The sequence below is a fragment of the Galendromus occidentalis genome, unplaced genomic scaffold, assembly GCF_000255335.2.
Source record: "Galendromus occidentalis unplaced genomic scaffold, Mocc_1.1 scf7180000075583, whole genome shotgun sequence".
Taxonomy (NCBI): domain Eukaryota; kingdom Metazoa; phylum Arthropoda; class Arachnida; order Mesostigmata; family Phytoseiidae; genus Galendromus; species Galendromus occidentalis.
Genome location: NW_003803573.1, coordinates 21043 through 38008, shown reverse-complemented (window position 1 = coordinate 38008; position 16966 = coordinate 21043). Strand labels below are relative to the sequence as shown.

The window sequence follows — 16966 nt, the reverse complement described above, 5'->3', positions numbered from 1 at the left end:
CGTAATACGTCGTCGCATCACGTAAACCGCATGGAAGATTATTATGCGCTGTCGTGTTCTCTTTTCCGTCCGGAAGAAGCCCTCCCTTCCAAGAATGGCGCGACGGGCCGAACGAGGAGCTCACGCAGTGTCTGCTCGGCGGTGACCATCCACGCAAAACAGGGTATTCTCCTTTTTCCCATGGTGTTCGAGCTCTTACCGCGAATTCCGCGCGCAAGTTGCTCCATGAGCCACATCCGTAACCCTCGAATGAATATACCGGTCTGGTATATTTTGAGCAATCAAACCTTGAATCTCATTCTGGTTTTCTGCCTCCGACGATCCGTTCCTCTGGAGTCTACTGCTGGACTCCCTACCGAGATTCTCGCTCCGTATCACACAGGTTCTGAAACTATCGTACCCCAAGAGGAGTCCGGCGCTCCTCTGAAGGATGGCTGATGTCCGAGGATTTTTCCGATGAAGCATCGCTACTCAGCAGGGTTCGCGGACCTTCTTGTCAAAGTCCGGTGGATTTGCCGATACGGAATGATGTATTCTAGACGCATTTTCGAGCAGCAAACACCCAGTCGCGCGAAGTCGTGATATTCGGTGCTAGGAAAGTCGGTGAGCGCAAGTGGAGCCGTGCAGTCTCAGGGTCTACTACGGTCAACGACGGCGTCGTCGCTGGCTGCAAGAGCCCATCCCCGATCTTGTCCGAGCCTACGCAGCGATACACCGCGAGATTCCGTTAGAGAGCCTTTCCTATCTGTTCGAGATTCAAGCGAGCGCTCAGGGAGTGATTTCAATCTCATCGAGGATTTTCAATCGTGTTCCCCAGAATGCGTAGGCTGATTGGGAAATCTCAGGTCGATGGCCATTGGATGTTGATTGACCTGGAGCAATCGGCCCCAACAGGGTCATGCCTTCCACTCTGAGCAGGCCAAGTTGGCTGTTCTCGGAACGGTCCGAAAGAGACGACGGGGCTCTGCGGCGCCACACTCAACGCCTACATTTATTTCGGAATTCGTAAGCATAAGTCTCGATCTGAATTCCGATAGCGGTCTTCCCTTTCTTGCTGCTGCTGCTGGTGTCACAACTGGTGTCGTGATGGCTCTGGAGCATTTATTGGATTTTCAGTGAGCAGACTCCGGTGTTCTCTCGCGTTTGTGGGATTTGAACTCTTGTATCTCTTTTCCGATACGACCGTCGCCGTCTCCTGGCTACTTTGTGTATCGCGGCACTCTTCTCTCTCCGTGTCGTCTCCTGCGGAGCTCGCTGTGTGCTCCGGTCGTCGTCGTTGCGGCCGCCGCGCCGCCACCGCCGACACAAGCCCTGCCATGGCAGCTACAACTATAGAAGCGCGCGACGAGACCCTGCGAAGAGATATCTATTACCATTATTAAGGGCAAGACAAATGAAGATTACTCCGCGGTGATAACACAATATATCCCTAATAAGCACTATTTATATTCGTTACGAATGTAATCTAAGCATCAACGGCGGCGAGTGCAGCGGCGAGAGGAACTTATTAAGGAACAGCTGAGCGGACGTCGCGCGTTTTCCTTGTATTCACTCTTCACTCCCCCTTCCTTGGCGGAAGGGTGCAATCATCAAGGCCGCGAACGAGAGAACTTATCTCTACGAATCCTCGGCGACGATGATATGCTCCCGTAGAGCTACGATAGTGTCGGGGAAGGCGCCTCGTCCTTTCGCTGAAGAGGCAACTCGGAGTCCCGAGAGGAACAAAGCTTCCCAAAGCGGATGAGAGGAGACATGTGGAATCTCGTCCCCGGGAACTCCCTATCCGAAAGAGATCAGACTCCAAATCTATAAGGAATTCTCCAGCTCGGTATCGACTGCATATTGATGTAGAATAACAACAACCGCCGCCACAATCCCCGCAGTAGCCACAGACCCCTCCTACGGTTTCCCTCACCCACGAGATCTACTCAATAAGGCTCTGATCCTCTCGGTTTCGAGCGTGTCTAAGCGGAAATCTATGAGCGGGCTTGATCGTCTTGCAATCGCCGGAACAGAGGGCTTGCGGTTCCGCTTGTCCCAACACCCGAAAAGGAATAGTTTTTCACTTAGGGTTCCCATGGTAATTTTTCCGATGGAATGAGTCCCGAACGCCATCAGGTATCAAGGAAACGTGCCTCATCCCGCCCTGGAAAACATCCGCAGGCGTTCCAGAGTCCTCCGCACGAATCAGAATCGCTGCTTTCGTATTCTCTCGAGCTGAATTCCATCATTAGGGACTCCTCTTTCTTCTCGACACCGCCCGAGGCTTTCCAGTCACGCTAGTGGAAGCTGTGGAAAAATTTTGTGGTTCTGGCCGAGCAACTCCCCCTATAAAAGTCTGGCGCAAGCGAAGACTAGGTGTGGGGGAGCGGGAAGCCGGTCCCCGCATCGGCACGCTGCTAGGAGACTGACTGGTTGCTACGCTGGCGGAACCAGCGCTCGTAAAAGCGTCGCGTCGTCTCTTTTGGTTGACTCTTGGCTTCAAACGGAATAAAATCCGTATTAACATGCCTCGCGGTAAGTCCATTCCTGCGGCGTTGCCAACCAACCGACCAGTACACAGTCATCGTATTGAGAGGACTTCTTGCCTCTCAAGTGTCCCGCCATGGTTTTCCTTTTATCGAGTCGTTGTCGGCCTTAAGTTCTCGCTTTCTTTGACCGAGCTCCCGTCGGCTCTGAACGGCCGCCTTCTCTGCCGTCTGGCGGCACCTACTTCTGAGACCCTCTTGCATTTTAATTTCGTTTTACGATTCTTCGCTTTCCCGCCTCGAAGACCGGCTACACCGGTCAGTCGCGGTAGCGGCGCGCGCCCGCGATGGTGACGCCAGCAGGACCCCTATGGCAGCAGCAGAGGCAGCGCGGCTTTAACTCGCTCATTTATAACTCGCTCTCTTAGCTCTTACTCTTCGAGTCGAGTTAATTAACGAAGGCCACCAGCACCGAGGTCCACCTTCCTCACTTCAGTTCCCCTTCCGCTGGGCGGTATTCTACAGTAGTTCTTCAGAGAGGCGGGATCTGAAAAGGGAGAAGCGGAATGGCTCTTCTCGACGTCCGACTTGAGCTCGACGGGAAAAAGTCGTTCTACGGCACAACAGATTTTCCAGCGGCGGGACCCTCTTCTCTACTCACTCAGTCAGTCTCTTTCCTCTCTTTTCGGCTTTCTAATCATATTATTCTGCCTCTCCCTCGGCACCAGAGCTAACAATTAGGAGGGAAGGATTTTTTGCTGCGAGGTGGGCATGTTCCTCTCAAGCGGTCTCCACTAGCCTGATAGAAGTAAACACGGATCAGCTTTCGATTCTTGAGTGCATATTATCCCCGTAAAATGAGCAGGAGCGAGTCCGAGGGCCACCAAAGAGTTCTCTTCCAATATGATCCCGTTTCGAACTCCTCGCTCCCCATGGTGGTTCCTCCCCCGATCGAATGGAACCTCGAGGACTTATATTTCATGTGGGTGGCCTCTCACGGAATACCTCACTCCCCATAACGTCATCCGTAGCTTCTTCCGTCGCTTACTTTCGAAATTCCGACATGAGAACTGCGATTCAATGAGACCCGTGACTCAATGAGAAGTGGGATTATCAACGAGCGATGCGGAAACGATCTCAACCCGCATCCGATAGTCTCCATTTGATATTTGAGTCACGCAGTGAGAGCGTAGTGAACTTCTCTCAACGAAGACCGAGCCGAGTCATCCTCTCGACCGAGTCGAGCGTTTGAAGGCGAAGCTCCAAACTTTGGCTCGCGAGTTGTTGAGGGCTGTGGTCGAGGCTGCTCTGTGGCACTGAGAGCTCGCCGCAGGAAGGTGCACTCGGTTGACCCAACTTTGGTTTCACGTTGGTAAGTTGCTAAGCAGCCGAGTGTAAAGCTTCGAGTATAGAAACGCCTGACCAAATTCTAAACACGACTCTGCACTGACCCCAACTCCTCTTAGGAAGTTGAGTCGTGATGACGCAGTGTTCTGGTCAGCGACACTCTCTACTCGGAATGGAATCGGGAAGAAACATTGGTGGAGGTCCAGAGCTGTGCGCCGCGTCTCGAATCCGCCGGCGATCGCCGCCGCCGACCTCTGGAGTCCGCCGCCGGAACCCGAGCACGGCGTCCGACGGCGTGACAGAACGCCGGCGCGCCGTGCCCAATCCTCATGGGAAGTAACAGAAAGCCGCGGAGAAAAAATTGGAGACTCGGTTCGAGGTACTGAGCTCGCACGAGAATGCGGGGACATAGCATTCGAAGGAGACGGGACGTTCCGGACCGAAGCTCCATCGAGTAGTTCGAGGTCGTTGAGAGCCCTGACTGATCAATTAAACTTGAATTCATCCGACGATCGCACGTGGTACTTCTTCCCCGACAAGCTAGGAGCCGCGATTAGAGGACTTTCGAATGTGCGTGTCACCTATCCCATGGCGCACAGCTCTGGTGAGGTCTCAGCGACCTCCTTGTCGTCGGGTTCGATTATTCCTGACGCTTCTGGATGGAGAAACCTTTTCCGCTGAAATCGGATGCTCCTGTCTTTGCTGTTTCTTCGTCTCGAGCAACTCTCTCAGAGTATCGGGAATCTTGCGCATTGAAAGAATGCATTGTTTCTCTTGACCTTAAAAATATTTAACTTTATTTTCCATATTCTCACACGCTCAACATTCAGTCGTAGTCACCAAATGGAACTAGACGCTTGTAATGAGTTCATGATATCTACAGGTCCATGTGAAGTTTTTCGCTCACTGACTCTTCGGTTTCGAATCGATTACAAAATGACGGCCGTCTTCTCGGTCGCTCAGACAACGTAACGAATTCTTCCAGAATCTGGGTCAGGCCGGTCGTGCCTTGGCAGTGCGCTATGACTAGGGCAGTCATCGGGATACAAGAGACTGCTTACAGTCCTCTCTTTCCCTTCTCCGACCGTTTCTGCGAGGATTTCTCTCCGTGTTGACAGATTGCAACATACGTTCACTCACTCACTCAGAAAACTATCGTGTGAACAGTTAGACCGAGTGAACCCCCATCGAAATTGATTTATTCAAGTAGCTTATAGAGCCCGCTCATCGTTCTGCGGTTCGCCCTTCCATCCGTCATCATCGTTACCGTTGTGATTCGCATCCTGTCTGCCCAATGACGTCGATATCAATAAAACTCGAGCTTGTTTTTACAATCGAGAAGCGATGACGGATGCCCAAATTACCATATGATATTCGCATAGACATTCACAAGGCTTCCAGACGGTGGGTCGCAACTTCGCTTCCAGCTACGGGGGGCTCTGAAGCTTCAAGGGAGTGAAAACCAAAATAATTTTCTCATATTATCAAGTTCGATTATTGATTTGAATGATTTTCAGAGGAGCGCTTCCTGGGGACGGCATTGAAAGACAGAATATAGTTCGGGTAACCGACCAAAAGCATGCCGTCGACATCGTCGTCTCTCACGCTGCGCACCACGACCCAGTCGTCTGTTTCGTCCCCTTCAGTCATTTTCTTTGGAAACGTCAGGTTCTGAAATTTTCCCTGTTTCACCCTCCGGACTCCTCGGGTTCTCTTCCGCTGATCGCATATGTGGTTTCCGTCCTAAAACCTGAGCTTCATCCTTCCCGGGAGTCTCGAAGCTGCGATAATTACCTAATAACTTCTCCTCCTCCTTTGCACAGTTTATTCACATTTGCCGGATAAACTCGACCCCCTCTGAAGGCACTGGCGGTCGACATCGACCGGAGATGAATGAGCAGCTCCCAGAGCTTCCACAGTCTCGAATTCCAAGCTTATTGCGCAGATCGAAGTCGTGAGAACAACTGATCTACCATTCCATTAATTGTTGTTTACTTGTACGCGCGGCAGGCTGCGGCGTGCGGAAAGCACTCCCGGTCAACGTATTCTGGTTGAGCATTACGGTGAGCTCTTCTCGTGGGGACGTCGCCTGCCTCGTAGGCGATCCCTCGTCACACCTGGAACGTTTCGATTAGTTATTGAATGCGCGGACGTACCCTAGTAGGCAGATAGACTGGCGCCGGCCAGCCGGCAGGCAAGCAGGCCCGCTGGACCCGGCAATGCACCTTTAGTCGTTCCACGTCCACCTGCACCCGGGGGGTCATTGCTGCTGCTGCTGGCCTCCAGCCCGAGCGTCGGTGAACCGCGTAGGACCTCCTAGGAGAGTTCGGTCTCTATTCCGAGCACGTCCTCATCTACGCCGGTTGTTTCCCCGTTTGCCCGAGCTCCGGGTCGTCTCCCAGTTCACCTTCCACCCGTTCGCTCCCCCTGTCCCTTTTTCTCCCACAGCGACCCAGATCGTATCCATCTCAGGCGGGTATCCATTCTGCAGATGCCTCCCTCACCCCATTATTCCTCGGAGCCGGAAGGGACCGTGAGCCATTTGTAAGCGTCCCCGAGCACGCTGTAGTTTTTCGCGCACTCCAGCCACAAGCGCTCTGACCGACGAGCGAAAGCGGCGGACGGCAAGCGAACGGTGGCAAGAGAGACGTAATAGGCCAATCACAAAGTGGCTGCTGTCGATGCACAAACACAGTCCGCTGGCCTCTTGGGGGACTATTTAGCTGGAGGACGGGAGGTAAGAGTAGAACAAAGAACAACGAGTAGATTGCCACTACGAGCAATTGACTTACCGCGGATGGTGGTTGCAACGCTCCTGAGAGGCTCTTCGACGCGCAACAGTGGCGTAAGCACTCGCCGTCAACGGGAGACTCCTGGCTTGTGTCTTCTTGCGCTCGAGAGACGATACGCCCGCGGCGCCGGGCCCGCCCGCCGCTCCTCCCGCGCCCGGACGGTAAGCTGAGCTCGCTGCCGATGACGACCACTCGCTCGACGTGTCGTCGCTTGCTTCAGAACTCTGTGGATTCTGTGCCCTCGTTGTCCGGAAGGGGGTCGAATTCATCCAGTTCGTTGGGTCATAAGTTTGACACACTAAAACTGTTTCGTTTCGGCAAATTAGAACTGGGCTCCATCGGAATACAAATCACCTACTAAATCTCTGTTCTCGCTGCTTTTCGACCTTCGATAGAACTTTCCACGGCCCGCCGTAGAAGTGAGGACATCCTACTCACTCTTGTTTCGTGGAGAGAGCTCTTGGTATTGATTTTGGAGTTCGTCGAATAGTCTGCGAATAGAAAAGCGGCGATAAGTGACCGTGGAGGGATCGACTAATAATTCTCAGTCACAAAGTCTCGATGATGAGCATGGTGAAAACGAATCGGTGCGCTCAGATCGAGCCGAGAGTCAGGAATCACCGGAGAAAGCATTCGTTCAAAGGATATCGTGCTCGTCCGTTGTCTCGTCGAGAAATATTCGAATTTCGCATTCATTATCATCACCAGGAATAACGTGCTCACGAGACGAGACGGACAAGCATTGGGCATTCCATCCCACTTCGGGAAAGGAGTTGAAGGGAAAAAATAACGGAATCGAAGCATTCTTCGATCGGAGACGCATACTGAATCGTCAGGAGAGCAGCGTTCGGGAGTCGGCCGGGAGGAGAGGAACCGAGATTTTAATGATGAGGGAGCATGCTCCAGGATAAAGCAGCGCGTTGTACGTGAGTATTCCATGCGACGAAAATTATCGAGCACAATTCGAAAAATCCCGCGCTCGCTTCGACTGCACTCAGAAACAAATCTCAATGAGTTGGCGTCGAACGGCCTAGCTGGGAATCTACAAGCGAGAGGTGATCCTGATAAAAGAAATTATTCAACGACTAATTACGTGAGTAACGAGGAGCTCGTACTGCGCTGAATCGTGGCGTTCCCGATTCTCGGATCCACCAGCGCCGATTGACGCCGGTCCGTTCCGATGGTTGTGTCCCAGCGTGTGGTGACCACTGTGGACGTTGATCGGATTCATTTGCATACTTTGGTGGTTTCCAATAGTCTGCGCGATGGCGCTGTCACGTCGTGCGCACACCTCCGACTCCTGACTCCCGGCAACACGGAAGGTCGCGTACGGCGCGACAATGTCATCTTCATAATCTGCAATCATCGAATTCGGTACTGACATGACGGACTCGAACGAGGTCGAACCTCTAGGTCTATGTCTAGTCTGGGAGCTATGCTTGAGAGCGATTCATCCCGCCTACGATCACTCGGCGGAGCCGAGCGTACACATGTCGTCGTCACTTGACGTGGGTCTACAAGCGAAGTATTTTTGCGGAGCTTACACTGTATTCTCGTGTCTGAATTCCTCACAAGTGTGCAATGCTGAGACTGCATTGGGACAGGGGTTGCCAGTTTGGCTGGCACCTGATAAGTCGACGTGAAGTTGTTTATGTGGCGAGGACTGCTCCCGCTCAGCAGAGTATCGCACGACTCGATGAATTTCTTTTGAGTATCTCCCGAAGACGGGGCTCGAGTCCTCTCGTACAGAGCGCTACCATTGCCCAGTGGGCTCTGTTGGCCTTGCTGGAGGAACATCAACTGTCGTCGACGAATGCACACGTAGCCACTGATGGTCAGAATGACAGTGAGAGCGAACACGGCAACAATGACTGGAACCACTATTTGAACTTCTTCCAAAATTGAGTTTGTCGCGTAGTTGTCATCATAACTGTTGGCCAAGGCCGGAGCGATCGTTCCGCCAAGAATCGTCCGAGTAGCCACGGCATAGATGTGAACTTGGGAGCCCGCATCGTTGGAAGCTGTGACCTTGATCTCGTACCAAGTGGCTGGATTCAAACCCGTAATCTGCGAAAATTTGGGAAGTATTCTCGATGAGTGATCCGTCTCTGCATCGAATTTCTCCGTGCGCCGGCCGGATCGACACTCATTCGGGCTCGGACCCTCTGCTCAAACCGCTCCCACTGTCCGACCCTGCCCATGCGATACTCCGCATCGACAAGATGAGGGTCTCGATTCCCCCTTATTTTTTCGTTTCTCGAGTCAAGCGACGCGGGATCAACTCACCACAACGCGATCCTGAGCGTGGCTGTGGGGAACTTGTATCCATTCGCCTCTCTCGCTGGACGCCTGCTGTCGTCGATAGTTAATTACATAGGCTCTCATGGGACAGTTGCCATCACTCCACGCACCGAGGTCAAGAGATATGGCGCTGACGTTCGGAGTGGCGAAATCTTCTTGCAGAGGAGCGGATGGGACCCCACCTGTGGATTGAAACCCACGCTTCTATGTCACTGCCGTGTGGGAATTTCGGAAGCACGAACCCCCTTCCCGGGAAATCCCCGGGTTGAGGACGAGAACTTGCGGTATTGGGTCGATTCCCTTTCACCCCGGGAGCTGTTCTCTGGGAGAAGGAATCGAACTGAAATCTGAAGGCGAACTCACCTTCCGTTTGTCCTGAAATGATATCGCTCGCCTCTCCTAGAGCGCCAGATCTTCGAACCCCAACGAGGTAGACCTGATATTTGGTACCACATTGCAGACCCTCAAGGAGGTACCAGTCCTGTTTAGGAGAAACCTCAACCTCTTCCCATTGGCCGCCGAACTTCCGTCGATAGTGGAGTATCAGCTCTGCAACACACAAAAGGCGTACGTCTTAGAAAACTGGGACCAACTTATCTCGTGGAGTGCCTCCCTTTCGGTTAGCGCTTTGGTTTTCTTTGTCTCGCTCTCTCGAACCGGGTCGCTCGTCCACCAGCGACCCGGCTGGTGCCATTCTCTCGACGACCCAGATGAATCGTTTGTCGTCTTGTTTCGCGATAAGTAAATGCCGATATCTTGGAATTGATCGGTCCGCTCGAGCGTCTTTGCGTGTGAAACTCCGAGATATCCAAGGTCCTCTCGGCTTTTCCTCGTCGACGCAACTTGCCTCGAGATATCCAACCTCTGTCGTGGCGTCTGCGCTCGTGGTTCCGAACCCGTTTCTCCAGCAGCTCTCAGCCGCCGCCGCCGCGAGAGAAAAAAACAAAGAACAACGAACGACCGCGCTAATCGTATCTCGACGATGAGAGGTCTCAAACGGTCGCTCGGGGAAAGAGGAAAATGACGACGAATAGAGCCTGCTGCCGCCGCCGCCGCCACCGACGCTGTTCAAGACGAAGGAGAAAAGAACACAATTGTCGCTGCAACCGGCTTAACCTTATCTGGTCCTCTCTTTGTGAGCGGCCTAGCCCTTTGTCTCTTATCGTTGTCTTCGATATCATCATCATCATCATCGTCTTCAGCGATCTGGCTCTCGTCGCTGCAGTCGTTGTTGTCGACGTCATCAACATCATTCTACTTCGACTACAATGCGGCTTTGCTTGAAAAGGAGCCAGAATGCCGACCTCAGCCATCTACGCACACCAAAGCCCCGACTATCTGGATGGCTCGAAGCAGAGGGCGAGAGAGGAATAAGCCTCTCATGAGTTCGTCCCCCATGCCTGCGGCTCGGTCGCGCTGTAGTCAGCGTTGTGAGCATTCGACGTTGTGGCGGCCCATGATGACTTCCGATTCATCGTGTCGCATAAGCACTCATTGCTGACCATTCCGCTACATATCGGCGAAAACCCGCCAAAGGAACGGAGATCGACCGATATGATGGGGGGAGATCCCCCGAGTTCGCAACAACCCGTGGAAGTCTCCCAGGTTCGAGGATCTTTCTCAAGTCATGTGACGAACGCATCAGAATCTGATCCGTTGATGTTCCCCAAAAACCCGGTCGAGGTGTCGTCGACGCTTTTCGCGCGGCAGATGTCCACGGAAAACTGGCCGCGAAGGAGCTGTCCCGACTCGAACACGGATAGAGAAAGATATATGGAGGGGATCTTGTCAGAGGGCCGGGCGGGGAAACGGGTGAGGAAACAGGGGATATATGTACACTCACTGTGCATGGCGTTCATATACTTTCGTGGTAGATCCCATCTAATCCGCAGCTCAGAGTTGGATGCTGACACCACGGAAACGGCAGAGGGTGCCGGAAGCAGGCCTGGAACCAAAAGGAAAAGTACCCTAAGTGAAAGAAGTCTTCGCCTCGCTCGTCTGAGGATGACGGATGGAAAAGGGAAGTCGGCCACTCATGCCCTCGACGGATCCCCTAAAATCCTCGGCGGCGCCCGTCGTGGTGCGTCGCTCGGAGCGTAGTCGCTCGCTCCACTGGTGACTCTCTCCCGCCCGGCTTTGCCAAACACGTGAAGGAGGCAGACATCTGCCCCGGTTTTCGCCTTTTTCTGCTCTCCCGCTGTCTAACTGCCAGCGCCAAGATGTTGGGAGGCGTTCCGTTCGACTGTTCTAAGCTCAACCTTAAGCTCGTCCGTAGCTAAGCACTCTGTCTGAAGACACTTATTCTCTCCCGCTGCTGCCGCCGCCGCTGCCGTGTGAGGGATGAGGAACTGCTGCTGCTGCTGCCAACAGATCCTGCCGCCGCCGTCGCTGGCGTGACTGCTCGAACGATGGGTGTGGGTGCAGCATCCCGGTGACACTAAGCCACGAGGCTTACATATGCTTTCGTCGCTACACAAAAAACAATCCTTCGCTCATATCCTGCGGAGCAATCGCTAAAAAGCGTATGAAACTCCATCACTTATCTCGACGTTTAAGCTCGAGAGGCGAAGAAAGTTTCCACGGGAAGAATGTGATCTTAAGACTTCCGACTCACACCTGTCATCCTCCCTGGCTTGAATCGAATGCTCGATGTAAACTTTAGGGCTCGACGCGGGAAAAATTCCCCATGTCAAAAAATCGCGGAAATTCGCTCGTATTCCGCAGAACCTCGCCACGGAGCTATCACGGCCAAGATTCGACGTTCCCGTCATTGTGAAGAGAGAGATCGTTCCGCGGAAAGGAACGGGAGAACAATGTGGAGCTCTCGCGCATTCGGCAGTCCACTCATATGTTTGTCTGATCATTCATTCGTTGATTCCTTCATCCATGCACACGCATTCTTTTCATCATTTATTCATCCATCTATCCGCCCAGCCATCGCCCTCTTCGGTGTGGCCTGGCCGCTTGCTCATTTCCGTCGGTCCGTACGCCAGTCAGCCGGCTCTTCGTTAATGAAAGAGACGGAGAAACAAACTCTTAATGCTACGATTAATAGAAGCCGCTACTCGAGTTAACGTGCTCCGTTTTGATAGCAGCAGCAGCAGCGGCGGCACGACGGGCAGCAGCGGCGCCGAGTGAATCGGAAAGCGGCTCGCTGCTTTTCAGTCGTAAGGATGGCGTGCATCGTTTCTGTCTGCTCCGGAGGCGGGAGATTCCCTCTTGCTGCGGTTGCCCGCTTCCTTCTGAAAGACTCGGTCCGGCCCTCGGACGCATGTCTGAGGCGTTTGCTTCTCTCGAGAACTCGGCTAAGCTCGTCCGCCGGCTTGCTCACGAGAATCACTCATAGGTCCGCTGGTGGGCTTTGCATGCAAAGCGTACTTTAACCCTTCATTATTTACTCCATTCTCCTCCGCTCCGCTTATCTCCCCAGCCGGCTGTATCGGCTGTCGGGAAACGCAGCCTTCAAACTTGAGCTTCATGATTTTCGCAAACGACATTCGATAACATCAGCCACGGGCTGGCGGATCAAACGCTTTCGAGGTAGCAACAGATCCGCGAAGTTTAGCCGCTTCACCCCGTGGCAGGAAAGAGCAACAAATGATTCCCCCATGATGGAGAACAAGGAGCGGGAAGTGATTCGAATCCCACAAGAGTTAATCCTAGACCGGGGGAATATTCCCGGCTTCCCAATATTGTCGAAATATCCAGAGGGAAATACTATTACTGTAAAGCTCGAGGGCTAGCTCACCTTTGATCTGAACCTGGTAATTGATCTCATCGGTTCCGTGCCTGTTCTCGACCCGGCAGGTGTAATTTCCCGTGTGCTCGTCGCCGACGTCGCTGAGCACGACCGAGCCGTTGCCGAGTACTGCGAATTTGTTTTTGTTCTTGTCAAGCTTCTCTCCTCGGAAGAGCCACTTGTTAGAGCCCGGGGGCACTCCGATGCTGACACAATTCAATGTCATCGAGCTGCCTTTGGCCAGGAAGACTCTGTCGGAGAACGACGCGATCCGAGCGGGAACTGGAATCAACACAACAACAACAATCAAATCAACATCCTCATCGTCAGCAGCAGCAGCAGCAGCAGGAACACCTTAGGCGGCAGCGGTCGCAACAGGCCAGCGGCTTCCGCCAGCCATCGCCAGCAGCGTCGGCGGAACAACACTTCCATACAATTGCGGTATGCTGATTAGCTTCTGTCTCCGACGCTCGGAGCGAGCGTTCTATGCGACTCGTTCGCTCACTCGTTTGTTCATTTACTGGCACGGTCTCGTTTCTCTGCGTTTCCACTTGGCACTCAGGAATTCCAGCAATGCACTACACATGCACTGACATGTTTTCCAAAGCTCGAACTCCAGCATTCCCTCTAACTATCGTCCTGTCCATTCCTAATAGATACACTGGTTCAATGGAAGAGTGCATTCTCGACGCGTCGGGAGCGACTCGTCGCGATAATCAAACAGATTCGTGACGCCGTCTAATGACATCGGATCATCCAGCGGACCGCGCTCGGGTGTTTATTGGGAGGGGCGAATGTGGGACGTTTCTCGAGCTTTTCATGGGAACCTACTTGTATCGCTCGTAGATTGCGACATGACTCGCGTGGACTCTCCTTCACCGATCCGGGTTGACGCGCTAACCCAAAACTCGTACCTCCGATTGAGTTCGAGACCGGTCGCTTCGAACTGATGCTGCGAAGCCGCAATCTGGTGTTTGCTCATGTTCTGAAGAGAGAAAGAACGCGAATTCTTAAATAGCTCGTGGCTAGAGGCGCATCGCTGTATACCTATGTATACAAGGCTTCGTAAGCACTACGATGAAAACAGTCCTAATTAACTAACTCTCTTCACGTCGCTGCTCCCCGCTGCATCGCCCTGACCCGGTGTAAATTAGGTGCCTTTCCACAGTCCCCCTGCCGGGCGCTCCGTTCGTTCGTTCGCTCGCTCGCTCTTCCGTTTGATCCCGTGTTCCCGCTCCTCTCCAGTTCGTTTTCCCCTCCACGTCGTTATCCTGAGCCGTTCACCCCTTCCCTCAGCCCCGGAATCGACTCTCTTAAGCCTGTCGTACCGGTCGACTCCGGCAAGGAGCTAGGTAAAACACAGCGAGAAGACGACGAGCCGCTCGGTCCAGAAGAAATAATTATCCGCCGCTCTCTTGACGCAAAAACCGCTCTGTTTGCTCCTTCCGCTGCCTCGTAAACATCAGTGAGAATTCAATCTAACCCGTGCATTTGTAGCAAAGCATCGGACACAACGTCGCCGTCTCCGCACGCATGTTTTCCCATCTGATGGTGGCTGACTGAGTGAACAGAAAGACTCCCTGGACTCGGGTCACCTCGCCGAGCTATGCCTGATTGATATTCTTCCGATTTGTCAAAGCAACGCCGTTCGGGCGAAACACTCACGTGACTGTTCGGTTTATCGCCTACGGTTCGCTGGTAGAGTGTGTAGGTGGTGATGACTCCGTTGCACTCCTCTGGGAGTTTCCAGCTCACCAGGATTGCTTGCTTCCGGTAAGGCAATGCCTTGATGTCTCCGGGAGGACCGGGAACTGAAGAGAGAAAATAAGTGAATTGATGCAAAGCCCATGGAGCTGCCGAAATTCGCACTCGCCCCCGGACGAGCAGCGATACTTGCTTCACTCTTTCCCCTCTACCCCTGGCCGCCCTCGATAGCGGATCTATCGATACGACAGGCGGCAAACGAGGCAGATACGTAGCCAACAGACAACGGGCGACTTCTACGCCGGATTATTTTGGGTTGTGTGGGATACTCACCGTCTTCCAGCGTCCTGCAGAAGACGGGATCGCTTTCGATCCCGTCGCCTTTACGTGTTCGCGCGAGCACTTGTATTGAATAGTTGGCGAACTTGCCCAAACTGTCGAGAACGTACTCTTGCTGGTCGGCGGATTTGATGATAGCTTCCAGTACGGGCTCGTCGTCCTCTGCACGATAGGTCGAACCGGGAAGAACCGAAGCGTCTATTGAGCACCGATATTTCCGAGGAAAGTCCACCTCTCCAAAAATAATCAAGCGAGTGATGAGAATAGGACGGAGCTTCCCTCGGAGAGAGAGAGAGGCAAACGGTGTACTTCGAGCCTTTGTCGGCGGTACTCACCGTCTTCGAAAGATTCTGTCTTCCTGTAACGGACCTTGAATCCCTCCAAATGCCCGTGTAGTGAATTATGCGTGGGCGGCGTCCAGGTGACCTTGATCTTGGAGGAAGATTTTGCTTCACAGACAACTTTCCTCGGGGGCCGACTCGGTACTGTTTTCGGGAGTGGACGAGCAGGAGTGGAGAGAGGGAGAGAGAGACGACGTCGTTATTAGCAACAAGGAGTGGAAGCAATTTTGTCCGGCACCCTGCCGGACCGCTTTCCCGCTGGCTTGCTGGCTGGCTCGCTTGTCTAAAAGCGGCGCCGGCGTCATAAACTCAGTTAGCGGGACGTCGGGCCAACGTCCGGACGTATCCTACTACCTCGGTTTGCTCGGCCAGGTAGCCGCCCAGCTACATAGCTGACGGGCTGGCAGGTTTGCTGCTCGCTCGTCGGTCGACCAGTTGGTCACTTGCCACTTACCGTCCTCCATGGTTGCCTTCGTAATCGGGTCCGAGCGGGGACCGGGACCCTTCTTATTGTAGGCTTGAACGCTGACGGAATACCTCGTCCATTTTCGCAGAGCTTTCAGTTCAGTCTCGACCCGCGGCTGGTTTGACGAGCCGACAGTTTTATATTGAATCTTCTCGCCCGAGGCATTATAACCGACATAATAACCGAGGATTTCCCCGTTCTGCATATGCGGTGGAGGGGGCTGGAATGCGAAAGATCATCGGTTAGACGTCCCGATGCAAAAAAATCGAGTGAACGACGGAGGTATGAAACGCTCCGCTACGGCAGCGGACGCGTCGTAATCCGTATTTGAGAAAGTCCGTTTGACGTGCTCCGAGGACGGAGAGGGAACTCCGAACAATTGTAAAGTACCTAGCAGTTTCCATCATGAGCACTTCTTCGAATTAATCTCTCATAACTGAACTCATGGGTGAAGTGGGCGAGAGGCGAGGAAGGCGGATCGCGTGACATGGAAAAGATGGGGGGAACGAGTCCGCCTCAAGCGAAGATGGAAGTCCGCTAGCGAACGGCTCGCGAGAAAGCGGGCGGCTCGCAACTAAGCCGTCGTCTGAAGATGATTATCAACGGGTCCCGCCGCAGCCGACGCTGATCGATACGGCCTGTGTCAATCTCCAACAATCGTGAGGCGGAATCGCACGAGTGCGGGCCGACTTGTGTTCGATTGAGCCGAAGAGAGGAAGATAAAGAGGGCGAAATAAGTTTCCGCCATATCTTCAGCGTCATCGAGATCGCCTCCCTATCATCATCATGATCATGAGTTGCGAGTCGGCATTTGTTGTTCTCATTGGATGACAAACGACTGGACATGGCTTGGGGCTTGTTGTTTTTTCCGATGACGGCCCACTGTATCGTCGCTGACCGTTTGCTTGTCAGTCGCTCCGTTCGTCAATCATCCACAGAAAACAACAAGAACATGTCCACTATATAATAAGCGTTGCCTGCTTGCCAATCTCTTTGTCGACTGCGCAAGGGTGATATCATCCAACTAACTTCTCAGGCAGGCAGGCAGGCGGTCAGACAAACAGAACATGGCATTGGAGCGAACGCTCACTGAAACAGCCATGTAGCGAAAGTCTCTCGGAAAAGTCCTCGAGAGCAGCGAGCAGAAGCTTTCCGTGTCTAATGACATGGCGCAGTTTCGCCGCTTTTCGCAAGCTTCACATACACAATCAAATTTCGCCGCCACGGCTGAGAGTTCCCGCACAAAAGCGAATCCAGATGTTTCTCAGCTATAACTATCCCGGCTTTTGAGGCTACTCCTGAAAACGACGACGACAACGACGACGACCGAACCAACGAATGTAAGAACGAAGCGACGGACGGACGGACGACGCACGGACAGACGGACGACCGACGGACAGACTAACCGACTGACTCGCTAGCTGGCTGGCTGGCTGGCTGGCTGGCTGGCTGGCTGGCTGACTGAGAAG

At 53.4% G+C, this 16966-nt stretch overlaps 1 protein-coding gene across 1 annotated transcript in view; it reads right to left on the bottom strand.

Moving 5' to 3' along the window:
- Positions 1-5784: 5784 nt before the first annotated feature.
- LOC100901803 (Down syndrome cell adhesion molecule-like protein Dscam2) overlaps positions 5785-16966 on the bottom strand; it is a 30928-nt gene continuing 19746 nt past the window's right edge. The window contains exons 14-27 of the mRNA XM_029111567.1: positions 15486-15717; positions 15026-15175; positions 14685-14852; positions 14313-14458; positions 13479-13632; positions 12657-12929; positions 10752-10853; positions 9272-9457; positions 8894-9090; positions 8152-8674; positions 7723-7963; positions 7046-7098; positions 6608-6911; positions 5785-5932 (exon numbers count right to left, since the gene is read on the bottom strand). Coding sequence (XP_028967400.1) covers positions 5785-5932; positions 6608-6911; positions 7046-7098; positions 7723-7963; positions 8152-8674; positions 8894-9090; positions 9272-9457; positions 10752-10853; positions 12657-12929; positions 13479-13632; positions 14313-14458; positions 14685-14852; positions 15026-15175; positions 15486-15717 — 2877 coding nt within the window. The remainder of the gene's footprint in view (positions 5933-6607; positions 6912-7045; positions 7099-7722; positions 7964-8151; positions 8675-8893; positions 9091-9271; positions 9458-10751; positions 10854-12656; positions 12930-13478; positions 13633-14312; positions 14459-14684; positions 14853-15025; positions 15176-15485; positions 15718-16966) is intronic.